Source organism: Gobio gobio, assembly GCF_949357685.1.
Source record: "Gobio gobio genome assembly, chromosome: 7".
Taxonomy (NCBI): Eukaryota; Metazoa; Chordata; class Actinopteri; order Cypriniformes; family Gobionidae; genus Gobio; species Gobio gobio.
The window spans coordinates 1,457,059-1,484,904 of NC_137103.1; the positions used below are offsets into that span (position 1 = coordinate 1,457,059).

Genomic DNA, 27,846 nt, shown 5'->3' on the forward strand with positions numbered 1-27,846 from the left:
GGTTCTTTAAGAACTGATCACTGAAAGGCTCTTTGGCATCATTGTGAAATGCCCTTTTGGAATCTGCGAGGTGACATTTCTAATTTAAATCCATGTAATGCGGGTGTGTGTATATAATAAACAGTGTGTGAGAGTGGCATTGATGACACCATAAACAAGCAGCGTCCTCCGCCCTCAGACCTGTGAAAGCAGCAGATCCGCTCAGCACACCTCACAGAAGGTGCGTTTGTCTTCTGCTGAGGGAAAGATCATCTCTATATCTCATCTCTGGCCGCATCGGGCACATCCCAGCATGCATTACAGAACGGTGCTGATGTACACTGAAATAGGCTGCTTTGTGGCCTGCGTCTGCGGCTGGATATTGGTCTGTTCGACTATGCCGACGGAATACTGGACTTACTCTGAAGTGGACAGTTTAGTCCTCACCTCTTCCCACTATTTCTCCAACCTCTGGAAAGACTGTCTCTCCGACTCCACCGGTGTAACCGACTGCAAAGAGTTTCCCACGCTGCTGGCTCTGCAGAGTAAGTGTGATCAGAAAGTTATCATTCCTGTCAATAATGTCTCAGACTGCCTGTTCCTGTGTAGACACTAACCTTAAAGGGGCTATATGCGTTTTTCTAAAATTTAAACTCGCGACTGACACCTGTGGCCAAAAAACAGAACTGCTCTCATTTTCTGCTCGCTCTCGCAGCGGTGGTGACGTCAGATCCGCAGACAGCGCGGGAAAAGACGACCCGCCAGAAAATAGGAAAAATAGGATACAGGCTTATCGGTGCACCCACTGTGAGCGGACAAGGTGTCAGTATGCTCATCAGGAGATGTTTGAGTCATAAATGGTCAAATAAAAAGGCTATTGTTACGTTTATTTTGGGGAAAAAGTTGCATATAGCCCCTTTAAAGCACTATAGGAGGTCATTATTATACAAAAAATAATCATCAAACCATTGTTTTGACCTGCTTTGGAAATTAGTTTCTTACTTTTTATATACATTTCTAATACACGTATAAACTATTACACATATACATCAGTAATATTCATAATTACATATAAGAACCAACCGTATTTTACATAAATACTTCTTATTCTCACTTAAAACATTAAGTCGGCATGAAAGGGAAGCCTTTTCTGGTCTTTTCTCCTATATTGTGCCATTTTTCGAGTGAAATGCTTCTCAAATAAAACAAATGTAGGGGCGGGGCTTGATTGTGTCTGTGGGGGATTGATTGGATGATTGTGGTTTGCTATTGGTGGATCTCATGAGAAGAGATGAGATGAAGTTATTCTGACTCAAGATTATTAACACAATAATGATGTGCACTGATAAATCATTTGCCAACTTGTCAAAGACCTTTGTGAGTGCAACTTATTAATCCCATAATACAATATTAGTGCATTCCCAGCCAGCACACCCATGTGGGGCCCAAATGGGGATGCACATGGGCTGATATCTGGCTACCCACCTGGGACCCAGCTAATTTTGTCCTCAGTTTCCATGGAGGCCCCACATGGGTTAGCCCAGATTGGTTGATGATGGGGTATGCCCATAGGTGTAACCCATATGGGTTGATAATAGGACCCAGATAGGTGTTATGTATGGCTCTTATGGGCCAAAACGGGTATATATATAGGGTACCATATTTTCTGTATGGGTTATAATTTGACAAAACTTGTATTGTTTATATGCATATCTGTACTCTAAGATAATGTATTTCACAAAGAAATCAAAGAAAAAAACAGTGCAGCTCCTCACTCCTCTATCATCGTTCTCCCAACGGCCACAGATATCAGCCCATGTGCAACCACTTTGGGCCCACATGGGTTTGTTGGCTGGGACATTGGAAGCCCAGCTGGGTTTGCCCATGTGGGACCTAGTGGGCCCCAGATAAGATGCCCGTTTTGAGCCCATGCCCACTCTGTACCCCTGTAACCCATGTACACGTGTTGGCTGGGTTGTGATAAACACTGTACAGATAAATGTGACTATTGTGTCCATCTTTCAACAGCATACATCCATCTGTGCCGATCCTTCGCCATCACATCCATAACTCTGGGATTCTTCGGATCCATTCTGGCTTTGGTGGGGATGAAATGCACAAAGCTCGGCGGCTCTGAAACGGTCAATGCAAGAGTAACCTTTGCTGCCGGAATCACCTACTTTCTCTCAGGTAAACACCTGCGCGTGTCCAGTGTGTCCAACGTGTCCAACGTGCTCCTGCTCCTCTGAACTGGTCTTCTGTCTCTGCCTTAGGTCTCTGCGGCATGTTTGCTTACAGCTGGTACGGACACAAGGTGATCAGAGAGTTCATGGATCCCAACTACAAGGCCAGAAAGTGAGTATTTCAGTACTCAGATGAAATGTGCACTTGATCTGGATCAGAGTTGGAAAGGTGTTTCTTGTGGCGCAGGTTTGAGCTGGGATCGGCGCTGTTTGTGGGATGGGGCGGCTCGGCGCTCCTGCTGGTCGGAGGACTCGTTTACAGCTTCATTACAGGGAACCAGGCCTGCCAGTCCAGGTATCAACACACAAAACAATAACCTGTACCTGTCTTGCACAAACACATCTCTCAATCACAAACTCAAGGAGCGATACTAAGCAGTAAAAAAAATTAAGCGCCTTGAGATTCACCCTTCAATACTACATGGACTTACACTCTATTTTAAGAGTACTGATAAGAGTAAGAGTAAACTAATATTAATTAACACAAGCTTATAGGGTCAGGAATAGGGGTTGCACTATTTTACAGTCCACATACTTACAGAGTACGTGCCTAAGAATACTGGGTAATATAACGTGACTACATGGGTTAAGATCAGGTTTAGGGGTTGGTTCAGGGTTTTTACCTAGTGTCAAGTAACTGCTCTGAGACCTGGTTCAAAATCCAAAATCATAATCCATGTAACATGTGAAAGGCAACTAGTGCGTAATCAAGAAGCCTTGCTAAACCGGCCCTAACTGTTTTTTTGTTGTTCAGTCAGTTTCACTAAAAATGTTTTCATAAATTGATTGTGTTTGATTTCTGAAGTGCTTTCCCAGTGTTTCGATGGCCACCTTTAGACATTCTACTGATACGTTGCAACTAACTTATCCTACTAACCCGAACCCTAACCTAACAGTCTACTAATACTCCAATGAGAGTTAGTCGACATGTAGGTGCAACATTACAAAATATCTAAAGTGGACCATTGAGATAAGGTGTAACCCTTCCCCTCGTTTTTGTGAATTTTCTATGAAGATGTCCTGCTATAATCATGATAAATGTTTGTGACTTCAGCTCCAAGGCCCAGGAGCCGTCCGATCCCAGTCCTTCCCCGGCGCTGAAGCAGAAGACGCTGTACACTCCTCCACCATCGCCCGTCCCAGCCAGAGCCAAGCAGAAGACCAGCAGACCTTCCAAAGGGTCCCGCGCTCTGGACGCTTACGTCTGACATGTGTGGGTCTGGAAGACCTCTTTAGTGGTCCTGCAAAGCATTCAGTGGATCTCCATGCAACTCGCTAACACGATCAACACTGTGATCAAGAGTTAATAGTGTCATAGAAATAAACTGGACCGATTCTAGTCTATTCTGCCATGGGTGAAGCTCTTCAAACCTCCATTTAGTCTGTTTAGATGGTAACACTTTATTTTGATGGTCCCTTTTGAACATTATGTTGACTATAAGTAAATTTGCAAATACATGTCAACTAACTCTCATTAGATTATCAGTAGACTGTCTGCTTAATGTCTGCTAACTCTTTATTGTGATGGTCCTCCAACAGACATTCTACTGACTATAAGTAACTTTGCAAGTACATGTCAACTTATTCTAACCCTAACCCTACCAGTCTACTAATACTCTACTAACACTCTAATGAGAATTAGTAGACATGTAGGTGCAATGTTATTTATAGTCAACAGAATGTGTTAAAGGGACCATCAAAATAAAGTGAAACCGTTTAGATTCCTCGTCTCAGATTCCTGTCATCTTTATTCACAGCTGCTCCATGTTAGTCATGTGGTGTTTGAGTACTTTATCACAGATGAAGAGATGCAATGTTTTCATGAAGCAGAAACACTTCTCATTGAGTGTTTTATGTACTGCTAACCACTCTATGGTACAGCTTTGCCATATGCCAACAAATAATTTCTACTCATTTCCTTGTTATCCAGAAAAATATACAATGAACTGCACTAGGGGAATTAAAAGGGTATGCCTTAAGGTAGCCAATGATGTGCAGCTTTTAAGTCACATGACATTTGAATGTCTCTTTCCCCCAGTCACCTGATGAAAGGCTCCAGAAATCGCTCTAATAACCTCATCTCTTCTTAAGGGGGATTTTTTGCAGCATCTTTGATAAGTGAATTAGATATGTTTATTCACAAATCAACTGTCTAACAAAGTTTTACTGTGAATTGAGAAATATCAATGTTGTCATTTGGCGACGCGGTCCACAGTGGAACTGCAGTCATGTTTTATCTAATTGGGGTTTATTATAGACAGTAGCATCAGCAATATGACTGCCGTTATTAATTTATTTAAAGTGTTTATTGTAGTATAGTTGTGTTTATGTATATATTAAATTATTTCTTCTTTTCAGAAAATAAATACAGTAATATTTTACAGAAAGGCCAATAGGAAGAGCGAGGGTGAGCGAGCCAATGATAGGGATTAAATGATAAGGAGCTACTTATTTTTGGGTTTCCATGAGTCACAAGTATATAAATCTATCAATTTATAAAATAAATGTGCATTTAAATAGAAAAGAAAATCATAATTTTACAGAAAAAATACTTATGTGATAATTTTCTATTGTGGTACAGCGTTGCCATATGGTAATGTTGTTTTTCAAAGATCTTTTTTGGTTTGTATGACTGAAGCTATTTCATGTAATAAACACTTATTTGTCAAATATTTGATGGTTAGAACAGAATGAGGGTTAATACAGCGGCATATTAACAAGAATAAAGTTTAACAAGCTTATCCGACTTCAATACCAATGAAGCAGTCATTGTTTAAGGTTTTATTTTGATAAGACAAAATAACGGTTAAATGAAAAGAGATTTTACTGTTATCAAACTGAATTTGTGAGCATGGCGAAACACGTCGACATCGGTGAACCCAGCCAATCGTCTGCACAGCATCTAACACACCTGACGTCTGCTCGTCTGATGAATCAAAGCTTCATTTTCCAGGATTGAAGGATCGGTTTCCACACCAAACCTACGCCTATGAGAATGTGTAGATCATCTCATGTAGTCTTTCAATAAAAATAGAGAAAATAAATCACACACGTCTAAGTTCAAGAATTGAAGGAAACGCATCTTCATGAAGCTACAGAACAATCACAGTCTAGATTTATTGTCATTTCAAAGACAGAACATTTCCGAGGATCTCCTCTTAATTAAAATATCAGTTTCTTATCAAAGTGCAGTGGCTGATTTCTTCCTGAGATGGCGCTCATCGCACTGATCATCATGAGCTGTGGGTGAGGAGGGAAGGGCGCTCATGTGGCCCATCTGACGTGGACGGGGCTGAAGTCCCAGCGGTCCGGGTGGCCCATGTGCAGGAGGTCGCTGTAGGGCGAGCGGCTCCACTGGAACACGGGCGTCTGATCCCACGTCGGGCCGCTGACCGCCAACAGCTGGAACTGCTGGAACATGCCATAGCTCGTCATCTGAGGAAAACACAAAACCCGCAGGTAACACATGAATGTGACGCAGAACTGTATGTTTCCATCCAACTATTTATGTGAATTTTGGATCTCTCACACGATTGCATTCCCAAACACCAGCATCCCAACGCCAGAGAACATGACAGCGTTTATTATTACAGTTTATACACTCACCTAAAGGATTATTAGGAACACCTGTTCAATTTCTCATTAATGCAATTATCTAATCAACCAATCACATGGCAGTTGCTTCAGTGCATTTAGGGGTGTGGTCCTGGTCAAGACAATCTCCTGAACTCCACACTGAATGTCGGAATGGGAAAGAAAGGAGATTTAAGCAATTTTGAGCGTGGCATGGTTGTTTGTGCCAGACGGGCCGGTCTGAGTGTTTCACAATCTGCTCAGTTACTGGGATTTTCACACACAACCATTTGTAGGGTTTACAAAGAATAGTGTGAAAAGGGAAAAGCATCCAGTATGCGGCAGTCCTGTGGGAGAAAATGCCTTGTTGATGCTAGAGGTCAGAGGTCATGGGCCGACTGATTCAAGCTGATAGAAGAGCAACTTTGACTGAAATAACCACTCGTTACAACCGAGGTCTGCAGCAAAGCATTTGTGAAGCCACAACACACACAACCTTGAGGCGGATGGGCTACAACAGCAGAAGACCCCACCGGGTACCACTCATCTCCACTACAAATAGGAAAAAGAGGCTAAAAATGTTGCCTGGTCTGATGAGTCTGGATTTCTGTTGAGACATTCAGATGGTAGAGTCAGAATTTGGCGTAAACAGAATGAGAACATGGATCCATCATGCCTTGTTACCACTGTGCAGGCTGGTGGTGGTGGTGTAATGGTGTGGGGGATGTTTTCTTGGCACACTTTAGGCCCCTTAGTGCCAATTGGGCATGGTTTAAATGCCACGGCCGACCTAAGCATTGTTTCTGCCCATGTCCATCCCTTTATGACCACCATGTCCCCATCCTCTGATGGCTACTTCCAGCAGGATAATGCTCCATGTCACAAAGCTCCAATCATTTCAAACTGGTTTCTTGAACATGACAATGAGTTCACTGGACTAAAATGGCCCCACAGTCTCCAGATCTCAACCCAATAGAGCATCTTTGGGATGTGGTGGAACGGGAGCTTCGTGCCCTGGATGTGCATCCCACAAATCTCCATCAACTGCAGATGCTCTCCTATCAATATGGGCCAACATTTCTAAAGAATGCTTTCAGCACCTTGTTGAATCAATGCCACGTAGAATTAAGGCAGTTCTGAAGGCGAAAGGGGGTCAAACACAGTATTAGTGTGTGTTCCTAATAATCCTTTAGGTGAGTGTATTACTGATATTTTGCACCTGTTTCCCAGGAAGATGGGATGTAGAGTGTGCTTTATGTTTTATGTTTGCGCAGGAGTTAAACTCGCCCCTCCGAATGGAAGCGCAGCGACTGTTACTGACCTTCATGTCCGTTCCTCCATGTGACCGCTGCTTCAGAGCCCCGAACGGATACGAGCCATTGGCAGGATTCAGGTCGGATCGGGCAGAGATGGCGTTCTCACCGTTCGGGGCGGGGTCACAGGCGTCGCAGCGGGACAAAGGGTCTTCCTTATAGTTATTATACCTGCAGAACGCAGACAAATGAAGACGGAAGCAACCGAAGACACAGGCAAACACACATAACAGCAGGACCATACCTCATCAGACGCACCATGGACTCGATGTCCGTAACCAGAGTTTGGTTTCTGCGGAAGATCTGAGCTCTGGGACTCTCACTGAAGGAGAACCAGGAGCCGTATTTCTGGACCAGCTCCTGACATCCGCTCGCATTGAACACCTCCTCAAAGTACCTGCCACACAGAAGTGTACGATTACAGACATTATGAGACGTTGTGCCAGATGTGGTCAGTGTGAGAATAAACAGCTGAAAGAGACACTTCTTCTCCAGTTTAACTTCTCCTTTAGAACATTTTCCAGCAATGATGGTTATTAATTGTTTGTCTTTGGAAGATTGTTTCTGCCACAGAATCAGAACTTTTTATCTCACAATTTTGACTTTTCTAGCAATTCAATTTTATTCTCATTCAGATTCAAAAGATGTTCCTCTAGGCTGCTGTTAGTGGGTGGGATATATTAGGCGGCAAGTGAACATTTTGTCCTCAGGGTTGATGTGTTAGAAGCAGGAAAAATGGGCAAGCGTAAAGGTCCTTTCACACTGGACGCGATTTTGACACGTGAATAATTTGCGTGATGGTTTTATTGTTTGATCAGGTGTTTGTATAATGAGAGCTTCCACACTGAAAGTGAATGTGCTGCGGCGAAAAAACGATGGTTATATTTTCCGTTTCGATGTCGATTTTTTTAACACTCGCAGTGACAGAAAAGGCTTAAACCAATCGCATACAAGGAAACAAAGGTGACGAAATGTCCAGTTGATGTCATTAGCTATTCAAGCAACATTAACCTTTGCCAGGCATCACACTCTCATGAGATTACAGCTGTAGATGTGTTTACCCACTGTAGGCTACAGACAACGATATCATCACCTTTTGAGTTAAAACTCGTAGAATTTTTTTCTAATCTAATTGTGTCCGAGACTATAGAAAGTTAATGTGTTTCCATCAGTACGACTGTGGCACTTCAAGTGTCCGTGTTTTCTCAGCTGTTGCCGCGAATGTTTTGGGAATGTTGGAGCTCTGAAACGTCACAAACTTGCGTCGCGGCTGATGTGAATGGTTTTGACACGAACTATTCGCACACGAAATATTCGTTTTTCCGCTTCGCTTTTTCGTTACGCGTCCAGTGTGAAAGGGCCTTAAGGATTTGAGCGAGTTTGACAAGGGCCAGATTGTGACGGCTGGACGACTGGGTCAGAGCATCTCCAAAACTGCAGCTCTTGTGGGGTGTTCCCGGTCTGCAGTGGTCAGTCTCTATCAAAAGTGCTCAGAGGAAGGACCAGTGGAGAACCGATCACACCGGTGTGATCATACGTGCGAAAGGGTTGAAAGAACCAAACTCAGGTCCTTTTTCACTCTGTTCACCTTTTGGTCTGTCCCTGAAAGAGGATATTTTTTTTGGTCCGAATGTGGTCTTGGATCCCTTTGTGTTCATACTAGGGGTGTTCCAAATAGTGGAAGATTCGATGCTTCGATAGGAGGAGTCTGACTCAACTATCTCACATATCTCACAGTTAAATCTTCACAGAGGTGTTATGAGACGAGGATCATGCCATCCGCGCTCAGACCTGTGTGAACACCCTTACACACACACACACACACACACACACACACACACACACACACACACACACACACACACACACACACACACACACACACACACACACACAGGCAGTGAGGCTCTGGTCATTACTCACGGGATGTTGTAGCTGGCCCAGTATCCAGTCTCAAACAGCTCTTCCGTCCGGTCTGCCGTTACGATCATCCCACTGGAGGAAACACAGACACAAGACACCACAGTTTTCACGTTATCTGCCATATCTACTGCTGTAATACAAGAGCAATGAGTTTTATTACTCAGGAAGTAATATTGGCATTTGAGTTTGAGTTACACACAGGGTTCTTGCAGGTTTCAGAAAGTCAAATTTAAGACCTTTTTAAGACATTTTAAGACCATAAAGATTGAAATTTAAGACCTATACGACGCATTACCAAAATTATTTAAATCAAAGAAATACTAAAAAAAAGCAATAAAGCAATGACATTAGTAACCCTCCACAGCCAACAACGTGCCAAATGCCCAAAACCTTAGGCCCAAAATTAAAATAGGCTAAAACAAACTTGCCCTCAAATAGAATAGATTACAAAACAGCATATTAATAGCCTAATAGAGATTGAACAGGGGACGCTCTAGGGAGAGAGGAGAAACTAGGGATGCACGATTTGGGGAAGATATCTAATTGCGATTATTCTGGTTAAAATGCAAATTTTTTTTTTTTACAAATGAAAAGTGTATGCATATAACATTTTATATATTAATGTTTATATATTAACGAGACTAATAATAATGATTATATTCAATAAATACAAATATTTAACAAAATTAGAAATATTACTATTACAATAACATTTTAATTATTAAAAAATAAAAAATAGAGTATTTAAGAATAAATATAACAATATAATAATAATACTAATAAAATAACATCTATATTTTACAGAAAACTTATTTTACAAAAAAACTGCTGGGTTACCTGTTAATATGCAGACAGCCTATGACTAAAAATAAAAATCATTAGAAAGGTCTAAAGATTTATTGTAAAAAATAAAGAAAAAAATAAAGAAATTCTGTGCTTTTTATCTGTGATATCAATTTCTTAAAGTCTATGTAGTTAATATGAAATATGATCCTCTTATGCATCCACTGTGGGGGAAAAACTGTACATTGGAGAAAAACATATGGGTTGTCATATAAATTTATTTAGAGAGAAGTATTATTTTTCATATTTGTTACCCAAACTTTCATTCATACTGGAAGCCAGAGGGCGCCCTCGAGCAGAAACTCCACATTTCCCTCAGAGAAGTCATCCTTAGCCCTAATGTGAAGCTAGCGATGTAGGATAAACTGAAGATAGAAACGCTTTGACTGATGAAACGAAGACAATAAACACGACTGCATCAAGCTATGGTGTATTTAAGTTCTTCAAGCCTCCACTATTGTCATAATAATAAGGTATGCAGTGCTGATTGAGTGCAGACTTTATCACTGTTTAGAATAATATAAAACAATGCATGTCTGCCTCATTCTGTCCAGAAAAATACAACGTTATTAAATGTAGACGTATTTTGCGGGCAGGTAATTGCATTTATCATGGGATTTGTAGTTTTATCACAGAGTACGTGTACCAACACCCCCAGAAAGAACTACAACACCCCAAACGAACGCTCTGAGGGCGGAGCAAAGACTCTAGAGCTCCGCTTTGAGCTCCGCTTTCGCCATTCGATACTTTTTTGCTACAGTGTAACGTTAATAACTTTCTGCAGCCAGCATTTCTGGAAATGAACGAGGATAACACTTTTTTTAAGACCTAATTTAAGACCTCGGGTGAAAATCTGGCCATTTTTAAGACGTTTTAAGGCCTTAAATTTAAATAATTTAATTTTAGACATTTTAAGACTTTTTAAGACCCCGCGGGAACCCTGTACACAGCCAAAAGTTTGAAATAGTTCAGATTTATTAATGTGTCTGAAAGAGTCTCTTGTGCTCACTAAAGCTGTTTATCTGATCATAACTCCAGTAATCAGTGAAATATTCCTCCAGTGTAGATCAGCTGGTCTCTATGTGAATATATAGTAAAGTGTCATTTATTCCTGAGTCTTCAGTGTCACATGACCCTTCACTAATCATTCTCATATGAGGATTCAAATCAAATCAAATCAAATCAAATGAAATAAATGATTCAAAAACATTATATAATCTCAATTATTCCAATCTTTTGACTGTCTTAATTGCATAGTGGTTATAAGACATTGACACAATCTACCCCAGTGCGGTCCCTTTAAGAGAGCTGCCCCACTGAGGGGGATCTAATGCCAGCACACTCACGGGATCTGCTCCAGAACGGTGAAAAGCCCTTGTTTTGCGTGTCCCTGGCCCGGGACGAAGAGCTTGTAGTCGACCACCATCCACTGATTGTTGTACCTGGCCAACAAAGTCATCACGATGGAGTTTGATCACGGCTTTTATTCAAATGTGCACACCATGCCTTAAACATCGCTTACGTTCCGCTGTTGTGCTTTCTGAAGATGTCCGCCCACGCCGGACCGCTATCAGCCAGGCGATTGGCCACGATGTTTCTCAGCCACTCCATGACAGCGCCGCGGGGCTGCACAAACTTCCACAGGTCAGGGTTACTGTTGCCAATCGTGGTTTCCAAAGTAACCTGAAGAACAACACACACACATTACAGGAACAGTGCTCCACCCAACGAGACAACAGTTTCAACCAGGATTGAAGGAGTCTCACCAAACCACTGCTGAGCAAATAAAAGTCATCGCCTGAGAAAATACTGCCAGGATAGGAGGAGAACACCTGAGTTTTCCCGGGAATCGTCTCCTTTCCTGCAGGAACAGTGACACATGCATTATTATAGAGTATAAGCTGGTATTCGTGAAGCTGAGACGTTCTCCTCATACCTGTGGGAGAGGTGCGGTAAGCCAAACTGTATCTCTTCATTATCCGCAGCATTGACTGGTAGGTGTTCCACGTGTCATGTGACACCAGCAGATCCTTTCCGCCGGGAAGGACTTTGATCAGAGCGGAGCAGGAGCCCGAGCCGACGGTCCGAGACTGGCTGGATTTGTTGAGCGCAGCTTCCAGGTCCTCCAGGTCTCCTCCCATCTGGAAAAGGCTGAACGGCAACGCAGAAAGGAATAATGCGCATGCAATAATAATAATAATAATAATAATAATTAAAGCTGCAAAAACCACTTACAGCCAATACAGGCAATTTACCTCAGGAAATATGTGGCTTTTAAAGCTTTTGAACAGTTATAGCGCCACCTATGGTCTGATCTCCCTGAAAGTTGGCATGCTTCTTTAGAGTCATGTGCTCACCTATATCATGAAATTCAGAGCTTTTGTTTAGGATTTATAGGCTTTTGAGTATATTTTGGCACACTCATTCTCTAAATGACCCTGTTATAGCTACCTCAAAGGGTAACATGTTTTGATATTTATCGATCTATAGAGTCCAGAGAATTTTACTGCATTGGTTTTATTCAGATTGAGTGAAAAACCTAGGAGTAGATCGCAAAAGTAGTTTTTACATAATCATGAATATTTAATGAACGATTTGATTGACAGCAGTGGTTCTTGAGGCAAAGTTGTTCAGTATGAGGAGATCTATCAAATGATATGAATATTGTGTGGATGTGTCATACGCCACGTGATTACAGAGGCATAGAACTGGTTGGCGCCACCTCGAGGCGATTTCGTTCAAAATGTGTACAGACCTCTAGTCAAACATGCCCACAGAGTCTCGTTCAACCTCCGTCAACCTTGTCTAATAGGTGCTCAAACTTCATGTTTTTTGAGATACGCCAATGTCCTCATAGGCTATCATGGCACCTTGGACAATGTCCAAGTCAATTGGACTAATGGTTGTAGCCATTTTCATGTTTTTTTAATATGTTATAGCGCCAGCAAGTGGCCAGTCGCTGTCCTTTTTCACACGACCACAGAACAAGCCTGTACACGTGTCCCTGAGTTATAGCCATTTTAGTGGCTCCTCCCACTTTAAACGTTCTGACGGCCCTTAGATCGGGCCAAAAACCCAGGACTAGTTCACAAAAGTTTTTTTTTTTTTTAAACAATCCAAAATACCCGAAACTTTCTCCAAAATGACAAGCAAAATCGAGGCAGGATTTCAGGAGTTATGAGCCATTTGGTACTTTTGAGCGCTGTAGCGCCCCCGTCAGGCCGATCAGGGCGAGATTTGGTGGTGTTTGTAGGCGGTGTGAGTACTACAAGCCCTCAAAGTTACGGTTTGTTCTGCCCGATCAGTTTTAGAGGAGAATGTAAAATTCTCCAAGGATCAGCAATCACTAATAAGAGTTTTAGCGCTACGCTCTTGAACCCCTAATAACATGATATTTTGCACATGGACTAAGGAAAAAAGCATGGCTATACTCACAGGAAGCCAAGGGGGTTGATGGAAAGACTTCCAGATGGAAATTCAACCTGCCCATTGTACCCGTCCTCCAAACCCTGCAGCTGCAGCAGGGACAGACGGACCTGAAAGAGAACAGGCAATGAACTACAAGAGCAAAACAGCACAAGACAGTGAACATAGTCCTGTAGACTTTATTTGGCTTGTTTTGGACAGATTATAACGTGTTTATTGTAAAAGAGCATAGTGTCACATCAATAAAGCTTTTATTCGCAGATGTCTGCTCAGATGCTATAAATATAGTACCAGTCAAACGCATTTTGCTTCATATTGATGTTTAAATATTATAGCCTAATAGTATTTTTTTTATATTTAATATCAAAGTTTGTCAGAAATGATTCTGGAGTTTTGTTTTGTAGAAATTGATTTGCTTTCTTTAAAGGGAATTTCGCTTTGTATAAATTGTATCTTAATTTTAATTATTATTAATTTTTTTTAGCATGAGACTACTTTTAAAAACATAAAAAAAAGAGTAGAAAAAGTTTTAGAAAAAAATGCTCTTAGTCATTTTTGTCTTGTTTCTAGTCTAAATATTTAAACATTCTTAAATCAAGATGCATTTACTAGATAAGTACAATTTCAACTAAATAAGAAGAGCATTTTTTGCTCTCTCAGTCACACACCTGAAGCTCGTTCATTATGTAGCTCATTATGTGGGTTATTATGTGGGCTATTATGTTCTTTTGTCCTCTCAGGTGATACTCATCATTATTCATTAGATATTACGCCTCCTCGCATACAGGCTTAGTGAAGAAAAACTGTCTTACAAATATTAAATCAGTGTATTGTTTTATGTGAATGAGTAGGCTCAATGATTCTCACATCAGTTTGAAGCAAAAACTCTAGGCAAATACACCCATGAGTCAAAAGTCTTGTGAACACATATCTATATTGTGTTTTGAGGCCTTAATTGTACATTTTTTTTTTTTTTTTTTTAAACCATGCATAAACATTTTTCTCTCAAAAATACAAGCATGTACATACATGTTGCTTAGATATTATGGTAGCCCAGTTTGTGCTGAATACAGTGTAATTACACTTTTGCCATTAATGTGTTTATAAGCAACTGAAATAAGCACAAATGTCAGAGCATGTCAAAACATTCTAAAGGGCCCCAAAACAGCTCAGACTCCAGAGGGTTAAGGTCGAAGGTGTGGCTCTTGTTGACGCACCTGATGCCAGTAGGGGCAGTCGGTGTGTGTGTCCATCTGCTGCCAGAGCCACTGCAGGTTGGTGCTGATGTAGTCTTTGAGCCGCTGACAGTAGCTGATGTCCTGAGCGAACGGCCCGCAGTAACCCATCAGTGTGTTCATCCAGTGCTGGTAGATGAGCTGTGGCAGTGGACAGGGCAGTCAAACACCTCCACTATATAGAGGCTTTCCTCACACACCACACACACACCTGTTGATTATATGGATTAGACGTGTACCTGTGTCGTGACCTTAGCCTCCACGAGTCCAGCCGCATACGCCTGCAGCGAGTCATTATAGGCGGAGCTGGTGCTGACCTCCAGATACGCCCACCTGACACACACACACACACACACACACACACACACACACACACACACACACAGTCAACATCAGGTTCAAGTCCAAGCTCTTTTACGGTCATCTACTCCGAGAAATAATGCTCCTTGAACTCATGTAATGATGTCTGGAACAGCGGGTCTCAACTCACTTTCAGCTCCAGTGTTGTGTTTTAGTTTTGTTGTAATTTTCCCATTATATGTAGTTTGAGTGTTTTAACCCTTCCAGTTAACCGGTTTAACTGAACCGTGCTGTTCTGTTGAGCGTCATATTTAATGCAGGTGGATTGGAAACGTTCAAAATTGTACTCATTTATATTTCGGACCCCGACTGCTGAACACAACCCATCTCCAGAGCTGGCTTTACTGATATTCATCTAATACTAATAGAGTATTTTATATATATCTTACTCTTTTTATTTGTGTATTTCTTTGTTTGTAACTTGTGAGGAATGACTTTCAGTGCATTAATGTAAATGTGTGTATCAAAATGAAAACAGAGCTTTTGATGTTTTAGCACAACAGAACACATGATTGCCTTGTACAGTTTTGTATATTCATTTTTTAATTTATAACAGTAACAAATGTTTTCCCATTAACAAAACTTAGTGTAGGCTACTCACACACAAAAAAATGGAGGTGTTCATGTAGAAACCCAAGAAATACATACATACATACATAAATATTCATCCATCTGTAGCCAAAACATATCAACGTGTCTATTTGTGGCACACGTTTACCAATATGGTTGTATATCCAGTGTTGATATTGTCTACTCTAGGAGTTTGAGTCTGGATTCCTGATCCAGCGTGACAGTGTTGGGATCCGCCCAGTCCTCCACTAAACCAGTCCTCCGTTGAGGGTTCTTCAGATTGTGGGATGGGGAGTGTACACAGCTCTTCTGTGTATGGGGTGGGGTCCAGAAACACTTCATGTAGCAGAAGGGTCATAAGGTCATCGACATAGTCTGTAATGAGACAGAATACCAACAAATAACTATTGTTTTACAGAATAACTGTAAACTAGGGATGTCACTTTACACAAATTCCCATGATCGATCGTCGTTTAAATAACCGATTGATTAATCGTTAGCTAGGGCTGGACGATTAATCGAAACCGAAATTCAGAACCTCTAACCGACGTATTTTTCCCATGTGGGTTATTTGGGTTTTAGTCACGTGACTCCGCCCCGTCAGTCACATCAAGAGCAGTTACGCCGCATTCACACGGGGCGTCGGCGTCAACGCTTCTCGTTTACTTTGAATGGGTGACGTCATGCGTTGCCGAACTGAATTGTGGGTTCCGTCGCGGCGCTTCACTCGCGTTGCAAGCGGCAAAAGTTGAAGATTTCTCAACTTTTCAAGCGCCAACGCAGGCGTCATCCAATCAGATCACCCTATGCAAATATCCTAGAGCAGACGCTAGCCAATCGCGTTCGTTTAAAACACCGGTGAATGAAGAGTGAATGAAGAGTAAAGAACGATCTAAAATGGAGGAAAAGCTAATAATTGCGGTGGATAATCACCCGGTCCTTTACTACCAATCATTATTTACATACCGGGACACAAACTGGAGAGACCAGGCCTGGAAGGAGGTGGCAGAGACGGTTGGAGAATCTGGAATGTATCATGCTTGTATTCCGTCCGTGTACTCTGTTTATCATTGAATGACAGCAGCATATCATATCATGTGTGGTTCAAATAGGCGCTATCCCCCAGCCAAATGAGGAATCAAATATTAAAGTGATCAGTTTTCATACACAAAATAGTCTCACAGACTAGCTGTCAAAAAAGGCGCTTTTTTTGTGTTGTGTTGTGGTCCAAGCGGCAAGTAATGTGATTAGCTGTTGTCACTATGACGGTCGCGTCAGGCACCAAGCTTCAGCCACGCCCTCCGTCAAGCGTTGACGCCGAAGCCCCGTGTGAATGCGGCGTTATCTGTGTTTATAGATGCCCAGAATCACTATAGGAACTGCATGTTTTACTCAGTTTACACAGGTCAGTTCTTGTAGCGTACGCGCGCAGAGAGCAGCAGAAACGCAGGATCAACGCTGTCCTGTGACTAAAGTAAAGTCACTAAAGTAGCTCAGAAACTCAACCGTTATAGGCATATATTTTAATACCTTTAAAGTACAAACCACAGCTTCATAATGAATAGAGACGGTATGAGTAATTCACACACACAATCACTCTCTCATTAATGCATTCAGATAAATGTAATGTAGGTTTGTGTTAATGTATCTGATGTACAACAAGCAGAAATCTGCCCCAAAGACAGTAACTGCTGAAAGAGAACCGTTTCCTTCAAGTGTTTTAAAATCACTTTTTCATTAGAAAAAAAATTCCACCTTTAATAGTAGAAAATATTTACAGTAAAAACCTTATCAGGAACTTACTCAAAAACCTTGTGAGGCCAAAAAATGGAAAGCAAAAAAAAAAAAAAAAAATCGTAATCGAGGTAAAATGTTCAATTAATCGAGATTTTTATTTTTGGTCAAACCGTTACAGCCCTATCGTTAGCCTTAACACTGCATGTCTCCATCGGTGTCTTATAGCGACCGCAGGACAGGAGAGCAAACGCTGCTCACACACACACACACACACACACACACACACACACACACACACACACACACACACACACACACACACACACACACACACACACACACACACACACACACCAGTCCACACCGATGAGCAGGGGTTCATCTGAATAAAGGGCTAGGATTGTAAAATGACTTATTTAATAATCAAATATAACGAGTACCAGAACGTGTGACCAGCGCCGCCTCAGATGTGTGGTTCAGAACGTGTGGCCGCTCTTCCTGGAGCAACAGCAGCTAAACACAACGACTTCACAGACGCTTATTAATATAGAGTTCTCATTAATGTGTGTAATATGAGTTATTATAAGCCGTGCGCTGCTGTTGGAGCTGAAGCCGCTACACTGAAGCTCTGCTAGCGCGGTACTTAGCTCAAAGAAACGCATCCTACGAGATTAATCAGATATATATACACAAAATAAACATAATATTACAAATTATACCTGCACACAATGACATGGATGCACACGTGAACTTGAACTGATATTCATATTCAGAAAGCGTGGAAAGCTCTTCCTGGAGTAACGCACTGAAACAGCATCTAAACCCAGTGTTTATTACAGTATTGCTCTAATATTGTGTAATATGACAGTCCCAATCACAGTCATTATTAATTGTGCATTGTTTGAGATCATCAGCGGCACACGTTTATTCTTAAAGGGGTCATATGATGGTCGTGTGTATTTGGTTTAATGCAGTGTTTATGTGGCTTTAGGTTCAAAAAAAGTAATTTTACACACACTGTACTCTATCTTTATTCCTCGTGTCTGCTTTACACGTTTCGTGCTTAATTTAGAAAAATGTTTGGAGCATTTTTTTGTTTGTTAAATTAAAGTTTTAGTTTTTTAAAGTGACGATCAAGCGGCCAGCGTCTGACAGTGAGTTAACGCAACGCTTAACCTCTCTAATCAACACTTGACTTGTCTTACCTATAATAAAATCTATAAAACACTTCAAGCATCACAATGTTAGTTTAAACGTTTAGCCTATATCACCACCACAGTAAAAAGGCATTTTTGACGAGCTGAGGCTGATGCTGCTCGCAACGGCACGCGCAGACGAAACGTCTATAATAAACAACATGCAGGTTGTCTTGCCTTACACCTCTCAGCCAAACGAATATAAATCCGATCTTCAATTTCCTGCGCTATATGCACATTTAACGAAGTTCATGTCAACAAAAGCAACAGATATATGAGCTGCATTTTATTTATCATCAGTTAATTTCAAAATCAATGACTATTTTATAGTGAAGGATATAATACCACTTAGATTCAGTACATCAACTTCTATGATCCCAGTTCCACCGTTCCATCAAACTATTTCATTTACAGTAGCATGAACCTAAGAAACGGACTAGCAGAAATCAGTAGTCATGCAACCCCTAGTGCACACACACACACACACACACACACACACACACACACACACACACAACCCTGATTAATCCATGATCAATAAGTTTTATTGATTAAATGTATTATCGACCATTACTCAATCGCCGATTAATCGTTAACATCCCTACTGTAAACAATCTTCGTTTGTTGCACATTTCACATTAGTGTCATTCATTCGTATGGTTTTATTTGCTTATATTTTAGGGATGGGCAAGAGTACTCGAGCGTGACGGCGACGATCGATCAGGAAAACAATAGCCCTGATTTAAAAAAGTAGTTGTGTCTATTATTTATTGGTTATTGTGGCATTTTGGGCGGTACCTGAGGTCTGATTGGCTGGCGATAGACACGCCTCCAGACGGGCGCCCACTGCAGTGATGCCTGGGATTATTTATGTTTTATATGGTTGTTAATAAAGATATTTGAGAACTTACGGTATGTTGTGTCTGTTTGCACTGGCTGTGCTGTGCATTCCCCTTTCTCTGAGCTTGTAGAAGTGAATTTGTTCACCGCCTGTCCTTCAGGTGTTGCCTTCTCACGGTTAGCGTGCTCATTAAAGTGCATGGCTGCGAGATACAACCTTGGCAAATCATAAAATATGTCCATTAGTAGAGTGTCAGAAATATTGTGTAGAGATTGTGTAAAGATTATCACCTGCACAGCATTCCTATGAAAGGGTAAATCCCGTTCTTCGGGGCGAAGCGCCGACTCAGGCTGTGGAAGGCCTGCAGCGAGGACATCTGAGCGTGATGGCTGAGCTTTCCCACATCCTTCAGGACTCTCTTGCTGGATAATATCTTTTCCACTTTGTGCAGTGTCACGGATCCTGTAAAGACACGGACATAAGCCCTGAAGAGCATCTCTAACGTTACCCAGGGTGGTTTCATCTATGATGTGTTACATCTGGACACATCTCAACATCATGACCTTTGCTCCTCACGTGGAACTCCGTCCATGTCTCCATGGAGACCTGAGTGCCCACTGACCGCACATTAGGGGATGTATCAGGGTCTGACTGACAGCCGACCTCATGCCGTGTAGATGGAGTGAGGGACACTCGAGAACTCAGACCCTGCTGAGATACTGTCTGAAATAAACCATCAAAACATGTTATTAACTGACATATAGTAGCAAAATATACATCTGACATGTAAAAGAGAAATGACAAACTGAATATTAATCAGAAGACCACAGAGATATGGCTTCATACATGCACAGAATTATATATATTATATAACGGACTGTGGATCTATACTGATCACTACTGACTGCAGAGCACCGTTAGTTCAGCCGTTATAGCTCGAGTGTAGCCACATCTGTCACCAGAACATTACGAAGACTAATCCATGGCTTTACTACAGTAAAGAAGAACCACGTTTACTCGGAGCCACGTTGACGGGGAGCCACATTAAAACGGAACCATGTTGACGCGGAATCAAGTTTACATGGAACCACGTTTACACTGAGCCACATTTACGTGGAACCATGTTTACACAGAGCCACGTTTACACGGAGTCATGTTTACGCGGAACCACGTTTACACGGAACCAAGTTTACACTAAACTATGTTTACACGGAACTACGTTTACGCTGAACGACGTTTACACGGAACCACGTTTACGCGGAACCAAGTTTACGCGGAACCACGTTTACACTGAGCCACGTTTACACGGAGCCACGTTTACGCGGAACCACGTTTACGCGGAACCACGTTTACGCGGAACCAAGTTGACGCGGAACCAAGTTGACATGGAACCAAGTTGACGCGGAACCAAGTTGACGCGGAGCCACGTTTACGCGGAGCCACGTTTACGCGGAGCCACGTTTACACGGAGCCACGTTTACACGGAACCAAGTTGACGCGGAACCAAGTTTACACGGAGCCACGTTTACACGGAACCAAGTTGACGCGGAGCCACGTTTACGCGGAACCAAGTTGACGCGGAACCAAGTTGACGCGGAACCAAGTTGACGCGGAACCAAGTTGACGCGGAACCAAGTTGACGCGGAAACCAAGTTGACGCGGAAACAAGTTGACGCGGAAACAAGTTGACGCGGAACCAAGTTGACGCGGAACCAAGTTTACACGGAGCCACGTTTACACGGAACCACGTTTACACGGAGCCACGTTTACACGGAACCAAGTTGACGCGGAACCAAGTTTACACGGAGCCACGTTTACACGGAGCCACGTTTACACGGAGCCACGTTTACACGGAACCAAGTTGACGCGGAACCAAGTTTACACGGAGCCACGTTTACACGGAACCACGTTTACACGGAGCCACGTTTACACGGAACCAAGTTGACGCGGAACCAAGTTGACGCGGAACCAAGTTTACGCGGAACCAAGTTTACGCGGAACCAAGTTTACACGGAACCAAGTTGACGCGGAACCAAGTTGACGCGGAACCAAGTTTACGCGGAACCAAGTTTACGCGGAACCAAGTTTACACGGAGCCACGTTTACACGGAACCACGTTTACACGGAGCCACGTTTACACGGAGCCACGTTTACACTGAGCCACATTTACGTGGAACCATGTTTACACAGAGCCACGTTTACACGGAGTCATGTTTACGCGGAACCACGTTTACACGGAACCAAGTTTACACTAAACTATGTTTACACGGAACTACGTTTACGCGGAGCCACGTTTACGCGGAACCAAGTTTACGCGGAACCAAGTTTACGCGGAACCAAGTTTACACGGAGCCACGTTTACACGGAACCACGTTTACACGGAGCCACGTTTACACGGAACCAAGTTGACACGGAACCAAGTTTACACGGAGCCACGTTTACACGGAACCACGTTTACACGGAGCCACGTTTACACGGAACCAAGTTTACGCGGAACCAAGTTTACGCGGAACCAAGTTTACGCGGAACCAAGTTGACGCGGAACCACGTTTACACGGAACCACGTTTACACGGAGCCACGTTTACACGGAACCAAGTTGACGCGGAACCAAGTTGACGCGGAACCAAGTTGACGCGGAACCAAGTTGACGCGGAACCAAGTTTACGCGGAACCAAGTTTACACGGAACCACGTTTACACGGAGCCACGTTTACACGGAACCAAGTTGACGCGGAACCAAGTTGACGCGGAACCAAGTTGACGCGGAACCAAGTTGACGCGGCACCAAGTTTACGCGGAACCAAGTTTACGCGGAACCAAGTTTACGCGGAACCAAGTTTACACGGAACCACGTTTACACGGAGCCACGTTTACACGGAACCAAGTTGACGCGGAACCAAGTTGACGCGGAACCAAGTTTACGCGGAACCAAGTTTACGCGGAACCAAGTTTACGCGGAACCAAGTTTACACGGAGCCACGTTTACACGGAGCCACGTTTACACGGAGCCACGTTTACACGGAACCAAGTTGACGCAGAATCAAGTTTACACGGAACCACGTTAACACGAGCATGTGGGTAAACACTATAAAAGCTCTAATCAAATAATATTTTACACTGATCACAAACTGGGATTAAAAAGAAGTTTGTAGGTGTTTGTCGGATCAATCTGAATGAGCATTGAGGTGACATTAGTGGAGCCAAACACCGCTTCCCTTTGTTTACATTCTAGCTACGACATACGATGAAACGATTAACGGAAAACACATCAACATAGAATAAAACATACTTACAGGCCCATAAAGCACCGTGGGAACCGCTCCATCTCTCAGGACGAGCCTTCTGGCGAATCCGGCGTGGAACTCGCGCAGATTGAGGAAGCAGTCCTCCGTAAAGTGTGCAGCACAGAGAGCTATATTACGGTTGTAGTTTTCAGGAACCGGATTGAAAATGAATTTTAACCATTGTTCCCTGAGTCCAGCATCCCTGGGAAGGCTGAACAACGAGGTTCTACAAGCGGGGTGAAGCTGACAGCGCTTCGACGGCATGTCTACAGCTAACTCCTCCTCTTCTCTGAATCAGCACCACGCCCTCACCCCTTTGGTGAAGGGTTCCCGGGGGCGGGGTTATGCAAATCTCAGGGTTAGTGATGTCACTGACCCTGGAGAAAGCTGGTGTAGTCCCGAACCAGCCGTTGGTTGTAGTCCTTATAAACTGATTTCTGTATAAGACAATATCTCCCTTTGCTCTGAACTTTGAGTTACACAAAGTTTACACAATCAAATCACAATCGAAGTTACACAATCATAATCAAACACCCCTTTAAAGCACTTGAAAGTCCTTGAATTTCACTTTCAAAAGGTTGTACGAACCCTAAAATGAAGAAAATGAAAGCAATCAGTGACACCGACAGCACACACCGGTGCAGGTTTAGAAATCATCTCAGTATTGATCAGTGATTGGCTGTTCACTGCTGATGTCACTCATGAACTCAGGATCAAAGTAGACAGAGAAAGCTGATGATCGGCATCATGGGACCAACAAAGCCCGGTTGGTTTGGATTGGTCAACTCAACTAATCCTGTGACCCTGGGTTTGTTCAGCATGTGCACATTACATGAGGTTTGACATCTGTAGCTCAAAACTACACTCGTTTAAAGGCACAATATGTAAGATTTTGTGGTTAAAATATCCCCAAAACACTAGACCAGAGTTATATATTCTGTTGACTTGTGTTCAGGGCATCTGACAGGTTTCACCAAGTCAAATGTAAGACCTTTTTAAGACCTTTATGAATTACATTTAAGACCTATATCACGCAATAAACAAACATACGAAGGAAAAGCAGAATCAGTCAATTGCTTGCTAAGCAAATTCATTTGTTCAAATTGAACAGAGTATTAGTAAACGTGCACTTCCTCATAGCTCAATCCCACCAGGATTTCACTATATATATATATAATTTTTGTGATTTTTTTGTGAGATCAAAATGACTGATTTTGTGGAGGTCATTTGCAGAAATTTGAATTTTCATTTTTAATGTAGACGTATTAAATGAGAAATAAATTAAAGTTACAGGCGCCAAATTACAGACTGATTTTGTCATTGTATTTATATCAAATGTGTTTATAGACCATTCTAGATATAAAAATAAGGTTTTTTACTTTTTACCTTGTAGTGAAGGTTACGACTACGAAAATACGTCGACATGCGTGCAATGCGTTGGCGGCACATTATTTACACTCTAGAATAGACCAGAAGATCTAGAATAGTTATTATGGGCTGCATATATCGGCTGTAAATGCGACCTGGTTCCACCTCTGTCCCAAACACATATGCATAATAACATGCTGTATATAGGTAGTTTACATGATTAAAGTAACATTAAAGTTAAGATATGCCTCTAGCTTTAATCATTTAAATGTGTCTTTAAAGTTTGGGCAAAAACTTCTGGCAGCTTCAGTCGTTGTTTATGCACATGTATATCTTCAAAATAGACGACTAGTTATACATTAACACTGCTGAAAGCTCCTTTTGCAGATAAATACAAGTGCATTTCCGTTTACTATTGACACAAATCAATAAGTAAATCATACTCAACTACTATAGTAAACAACTTTTCCTAATTAGGCCTACTCTGTTTACATTTTATGATGAATAGTATCATTATACATTATGTTTAAAAAGCTTCTTGTGTTCATATATTTCATTATAAAATGCCATACTATGTACACTACCCTTCCTGAAACACAATTACTGTCATCATTAATTGATTTCATGTTAAAATAATATACAAATTCACTACCCTCTTTGAAATACAATAATCTGTAAAAAAGAATCATAAGATTAATCCGGAAAAATAATCGTTAGTTTAGGCGACAGGAAAAAATAATCTGTAGATTAGGCGACCAAGTGAAAAATAATCGTCAGATTAGTCGAATAATCGGAAAATAACCGTTAGGTTAGTTGAATAATCGAAAAAATAATCGTTAGATTAGTCGACAGAAAAAATAATCGTTAGTTGCAGCTCTACATGTGTGCACTGCAAAAAAGCTCTTATTTAGTATTTTTGTCTTGTTTCTAGTCTAAATATCTAATAATTCTTAAATCAAGATGCATTTAGTAGATAAGTAAAATGACAAAAGACATTTTTTCTTGTTTTCTGCAAAATAAAATTAAAATGAACAAGCAAAATTATCAGCCAATGGGGTGAGATGCCAATTCTGTTTGCAATCTTGTTCCCATCCCAAACAGAAACAATATTATTTTCTTACCCCACTGGCAGATAATTTAGCTTGTTTTGATCCCCCATTATATGTCATTTTACTTATCTAGTAGAATTTTAGATATTTGGACTGAAAAAACGACACAAATACTAAGTAAGAAAAGCATGTTTTGCAGTGTGGTTTTATCTGTGCTGATGTAAGTAGAGTACTCGTTAATATAAATAAGAATAGAGTCCAACTGTAACTCTTTAAAACCGAGGTTGTTTTACAGATATTGTTGTATTAAATTTACATCGGTGTCCAATCTCAAGCTACTTCTACTGTCAGCTTCTGATTAAAAAAAAAGCTTTTGTCAAATCTGTCATGTTTCCAAGAAACAAAACATGTAATATATATATATATATATATCTAGAAAAGGAGTTGGCCCCCAGGTGTGTCCACAACATTGATTCTGGATCTTGATTTTGGACACCTGTGTTAGATGAGCACAATAGTCACTCATGGCAAACACACACAATGTATGAATGTGGTTTGGTATTACAGAGAAAGGCTGGTCCAGTGTGTGCTATAACAGGATCGCTCAGGGTGGGAAATATGACAAGAAGCAACTGCTTAATATAGAGAAAAAGTTCTCAAGTAAATGGTTAGTATTAAAATAAGAACTCATAAAAAAAATGACAATAGGACAAATAAATACATATGAATATATCTAACTTATAAATATGTTTGTTTCACATTACCACACAGACAGGAGCGGGAATAGGCTAGGCTAGTGCGGTTTGTCCACTGTGTCCGTCAGACTGGAGACATTTTCCCGGTAATGTGACAAAAATCTGAATTTAATTTTCCGCAGACACCCTGTGTGTACTTACATTATCCCAAATGTGTCCAAGAATGTTTAAATCAGTGATTTTCCCCAGGACACGGACCGTGTGTTATTGTGCAGTAACCATGGCAACACTAGCGGCGCTTTAATATCTGCTGTGTTTTATTAGTTTTATTAATTAAAAGTAATTTTTATTAGCCACTGTTTGGATCATTGATGGACAGAAACTCCTCATTGTTCTCCAGCTCAACACAGTTAGTCTGATTGTGTGAATCTGCTGTTGTTGATTTACCCAGAATGCCATGTTTTACCGCCTCATATGATCTCGCTCACTGCAGTGTGAACAAGTGTCTCATAGTAGCGTTACAACATCACTTTAACACACTCACATGTGTGTGAGAGGATCAAACACACACACACACGCATGAGCAGAAGAAGCGGAAGCGCTCGCGGCAGAATAAAAGCTCCGCCCACTCACGAGTCAAGACACGCCTGTTTTGAATAAGTGACGGAAAATTACATACTGTGCCTTTAACTTAATGTTATACAAGAAATAGTTTATCCTGTTTCTGGTCATGAATCTGTGATCTGTACTGTAAATAAAGCGGACACCGGTTTAAACACACTTCAGGTGCTTACTTGCTTTTGGACACGGTTAAGTTGATCTATATTTTAAAAGTTTCATGTTGTTTTTAATGAATCGATGAACGTTTTTGGCCCTTTAGCGACACCAGCTCTGATCTCATCTGATGCTTAAAACCAGTTCATCGACGAATAATACAAGATATAGGTTTAATATCATTCTTTAAAGTTGAATTAGTCCACTATCAAAACAAATGTATCGCAATGAATCATATTCAAGCATACCTCGTGACTTACTGTTATCGGTGTGTGTGTGTGTGTGTGTGTGTGAGAAGGTACTCGTGACTTACCCTGTGTTGTTGATGTGTTTGTAAGTGACTTACCCTGTGTTGTTGATGTGTGTGTGTGTGTGTGTGTGTGTGTGTGTGTGTGTGTGTGTGTGTGTGTGTGTGTGTGTGTGTGTGTGTGTGTGTGTGTGTGTGTGTGTCTTACCCCGTGTTGTTGATGTCGTTGGTGAAGTTGGCTACTGCCACAGATCCTGACTTACCCTGTGTTGTTGTTGTTGATGTGTGTGTGTGTGTGTGTGTGTGTGTGTGTGTGTGTGTGTGTGTGTGTGTGTGTGTGTGTGTGTGTGTGTGTGTGTGTGTGTGTGTGTGTGTGTGTGTGTGTGTGTGTGTGTGTGTGTGTGTGTGTGTGTGTGTGTGTGTGTCTTACCCCGTGTTGTTGATGTCGTTGGTGAAGTTGGCGACGGCCACAGATCCTGACTGAAATCCCTCTTTCAGGAACAGACGAGATGTTTTCTCATCATACAGCGCTGAGTAGATTTGAGCCCGTGACACGTTTAAAACACAGATTACACACAAAAACAAGAGATGAAACGCCATTGAACCTCCAGAAACACTTCTCCTTCTTCTTCCGAGGTTTACTAGCGTTTGGCCAACTATCTCTGCAGCGTTACAGCCACCATCTGGACGGGAGCGCGCACAGACAGCTCTGATCTCGCCGCCGCGCGCTCACGTGATTCGTGTATTTCCCCAAACAATGCCATTTAACAGCTCCACCATATGTGCTTTTTGGCTGATAAAAGCTTTTAAGGAGCCAGCAGGAGTAAACAATTATTGTATAATCTTCATCAGAAAAACAAGTGAAATGATTTTAGGAAAGTATGCGATGTTTTGAATGGAGAATGTGGAGACTTGGGTCACACAGAAAACTAAATGAGGAGAAAAGTGTCTGATGCTGCCTTCACGTGCTATCGGAATTATCGTAAATACGAGTTTCCTAGGTAAAAATTGCACATGAACGCCCGCTGATGTCGTGTTTACCACTGGGAAGTTCGGAAATAATTTTGATACCCCAATTCCCGAGATGGGCGTGTCATAAGCTTTAAACAAGGTGGCGGGGAACTAGACTGCTGTAGCAGGTGTGGTTTTATTGTTTTTTTTTTTCCAAAACCGCTAGGTCGTCTTGACAT

At 41.7% G+C, this 27,846-nt stretch overlaps 2 protein-coding genes across 3 annotated transcripts; one reads left to right on the forward strand and one right to left on the reverse strand.

Moving 5' to 3' along the window:
* The first annotated feature begins 199 nt into the window (after positions 1–199).
* Positions 200–5,402, forward strand: LOC307129652 (claudin-10-like). Its single transcript, XM_079822258.1, has 5 exons — positions 200–524; positions 2,008–2,169; positions 2,253–2,334; positions 2,410–2,517; positions 3,277–5,402. The coding sequence occupies exons 1-5, from the start codon at positions 293–295 to the stop codon at positions 3,428–3,430; spliced, it is 738 nt and encodes a 245-aa protein (XP_079678384.1). The 5' UTR covers positions 200–292; the 3' UTR covers positions 3,431–5,402.
* Positions 5,316–27,698, reverse strand: plbd2 (phospholipase B domain containing 2). Of its 2 annotated transcripts, XM_079822257.1 has the most exons (15): positions 22,533–23,112; positions 19,530–19,962; positions 19,310–19,455; positions 15,614–15,840; positions 14,775–14,868; positions 14,518–14,676; positions 13,310–13,410; positions 11,811–12,025; positions 11,641–11,735; positions 11,397–11,557; positions 11,221–11,316; positions 9,032–9,103; positions 7,353–7,505; positions 7,117–7,279; positions 5,316–5,657 (listed from the first exon to the last, which is right to left on the reverse strand). In XM_079822257.1, exons 6-15 carry the CDS (start codon positions 14,656–14,658, stop codon positions 5,487–5,489), a joined length of 1,368 nt encoding a protein of 455 aa, XP_079678383.1. In that variant the 5' UTR covers positions 14,659–14,676; positions 14,775–14,868; positions 15,614–15,840; positions 19,310–19,455; positions 19,530–19,962; positions 22,533–23,112; the 3' UTR covers positions 5,316–5,486. The 2 variants fall into 2 exon arrangements, with proteins under 2 accessions (XP_079678383.1, XP_079678382.1); XM_079822256.1 differs by lacking the exons at positions 15,614–15,840; positions 19,310–19,455; positions 19,530–19,962; positions 22,533–23,112 and adding an exon at positions 27,087–27,698.
* Positions 27,699–27,846: the final 148 nt, after the last annotated feature.

Coding starts and splice junctions, on each gene's coding strand:
- LOC307129652 (XM_079822258.1), top strand. CDS start 293: ATGCATTACAGAACGGTGCTGATGTACACTGAAATAGGCTGCTTTGTG. Junction 2,170..2,252: donor AATCACCTACTTTCTCTCAG/GTAAACACCTGC, acceptor TCTCTGCCTTAG/GTCTCTGCGGCATGTTTGCT. Junction 2,335..2,409: donor CCCAACTACAAGGCCAGAAA/GTGAGTATTTCA, acceptor CTTGTGGCGCAG/GTTTGAGCTGGGATCGGCGC.
- plbd2 (XM_079822256.1), bottom strand. CDS start 27,256: ATGGCGTTTCATCTCTTGTTTTTGTGTGTAATCTGTGTTTTAAACGTG. Junction 11,558..11,640: donor ATTTGCTCAGCAGTGGTTTG/GTGAGACTCCTT, acceptor GTTGTTCTTCAG/GTTACTTTGGAAACCACGAT. Junction 9,104..11,220: donor ACCGTTCTGGAGCAGATCCC/GTGAGTGTGCTG, acceptor TGTTTCCTCCAG/TGGGATGATCGTAACGGCAG.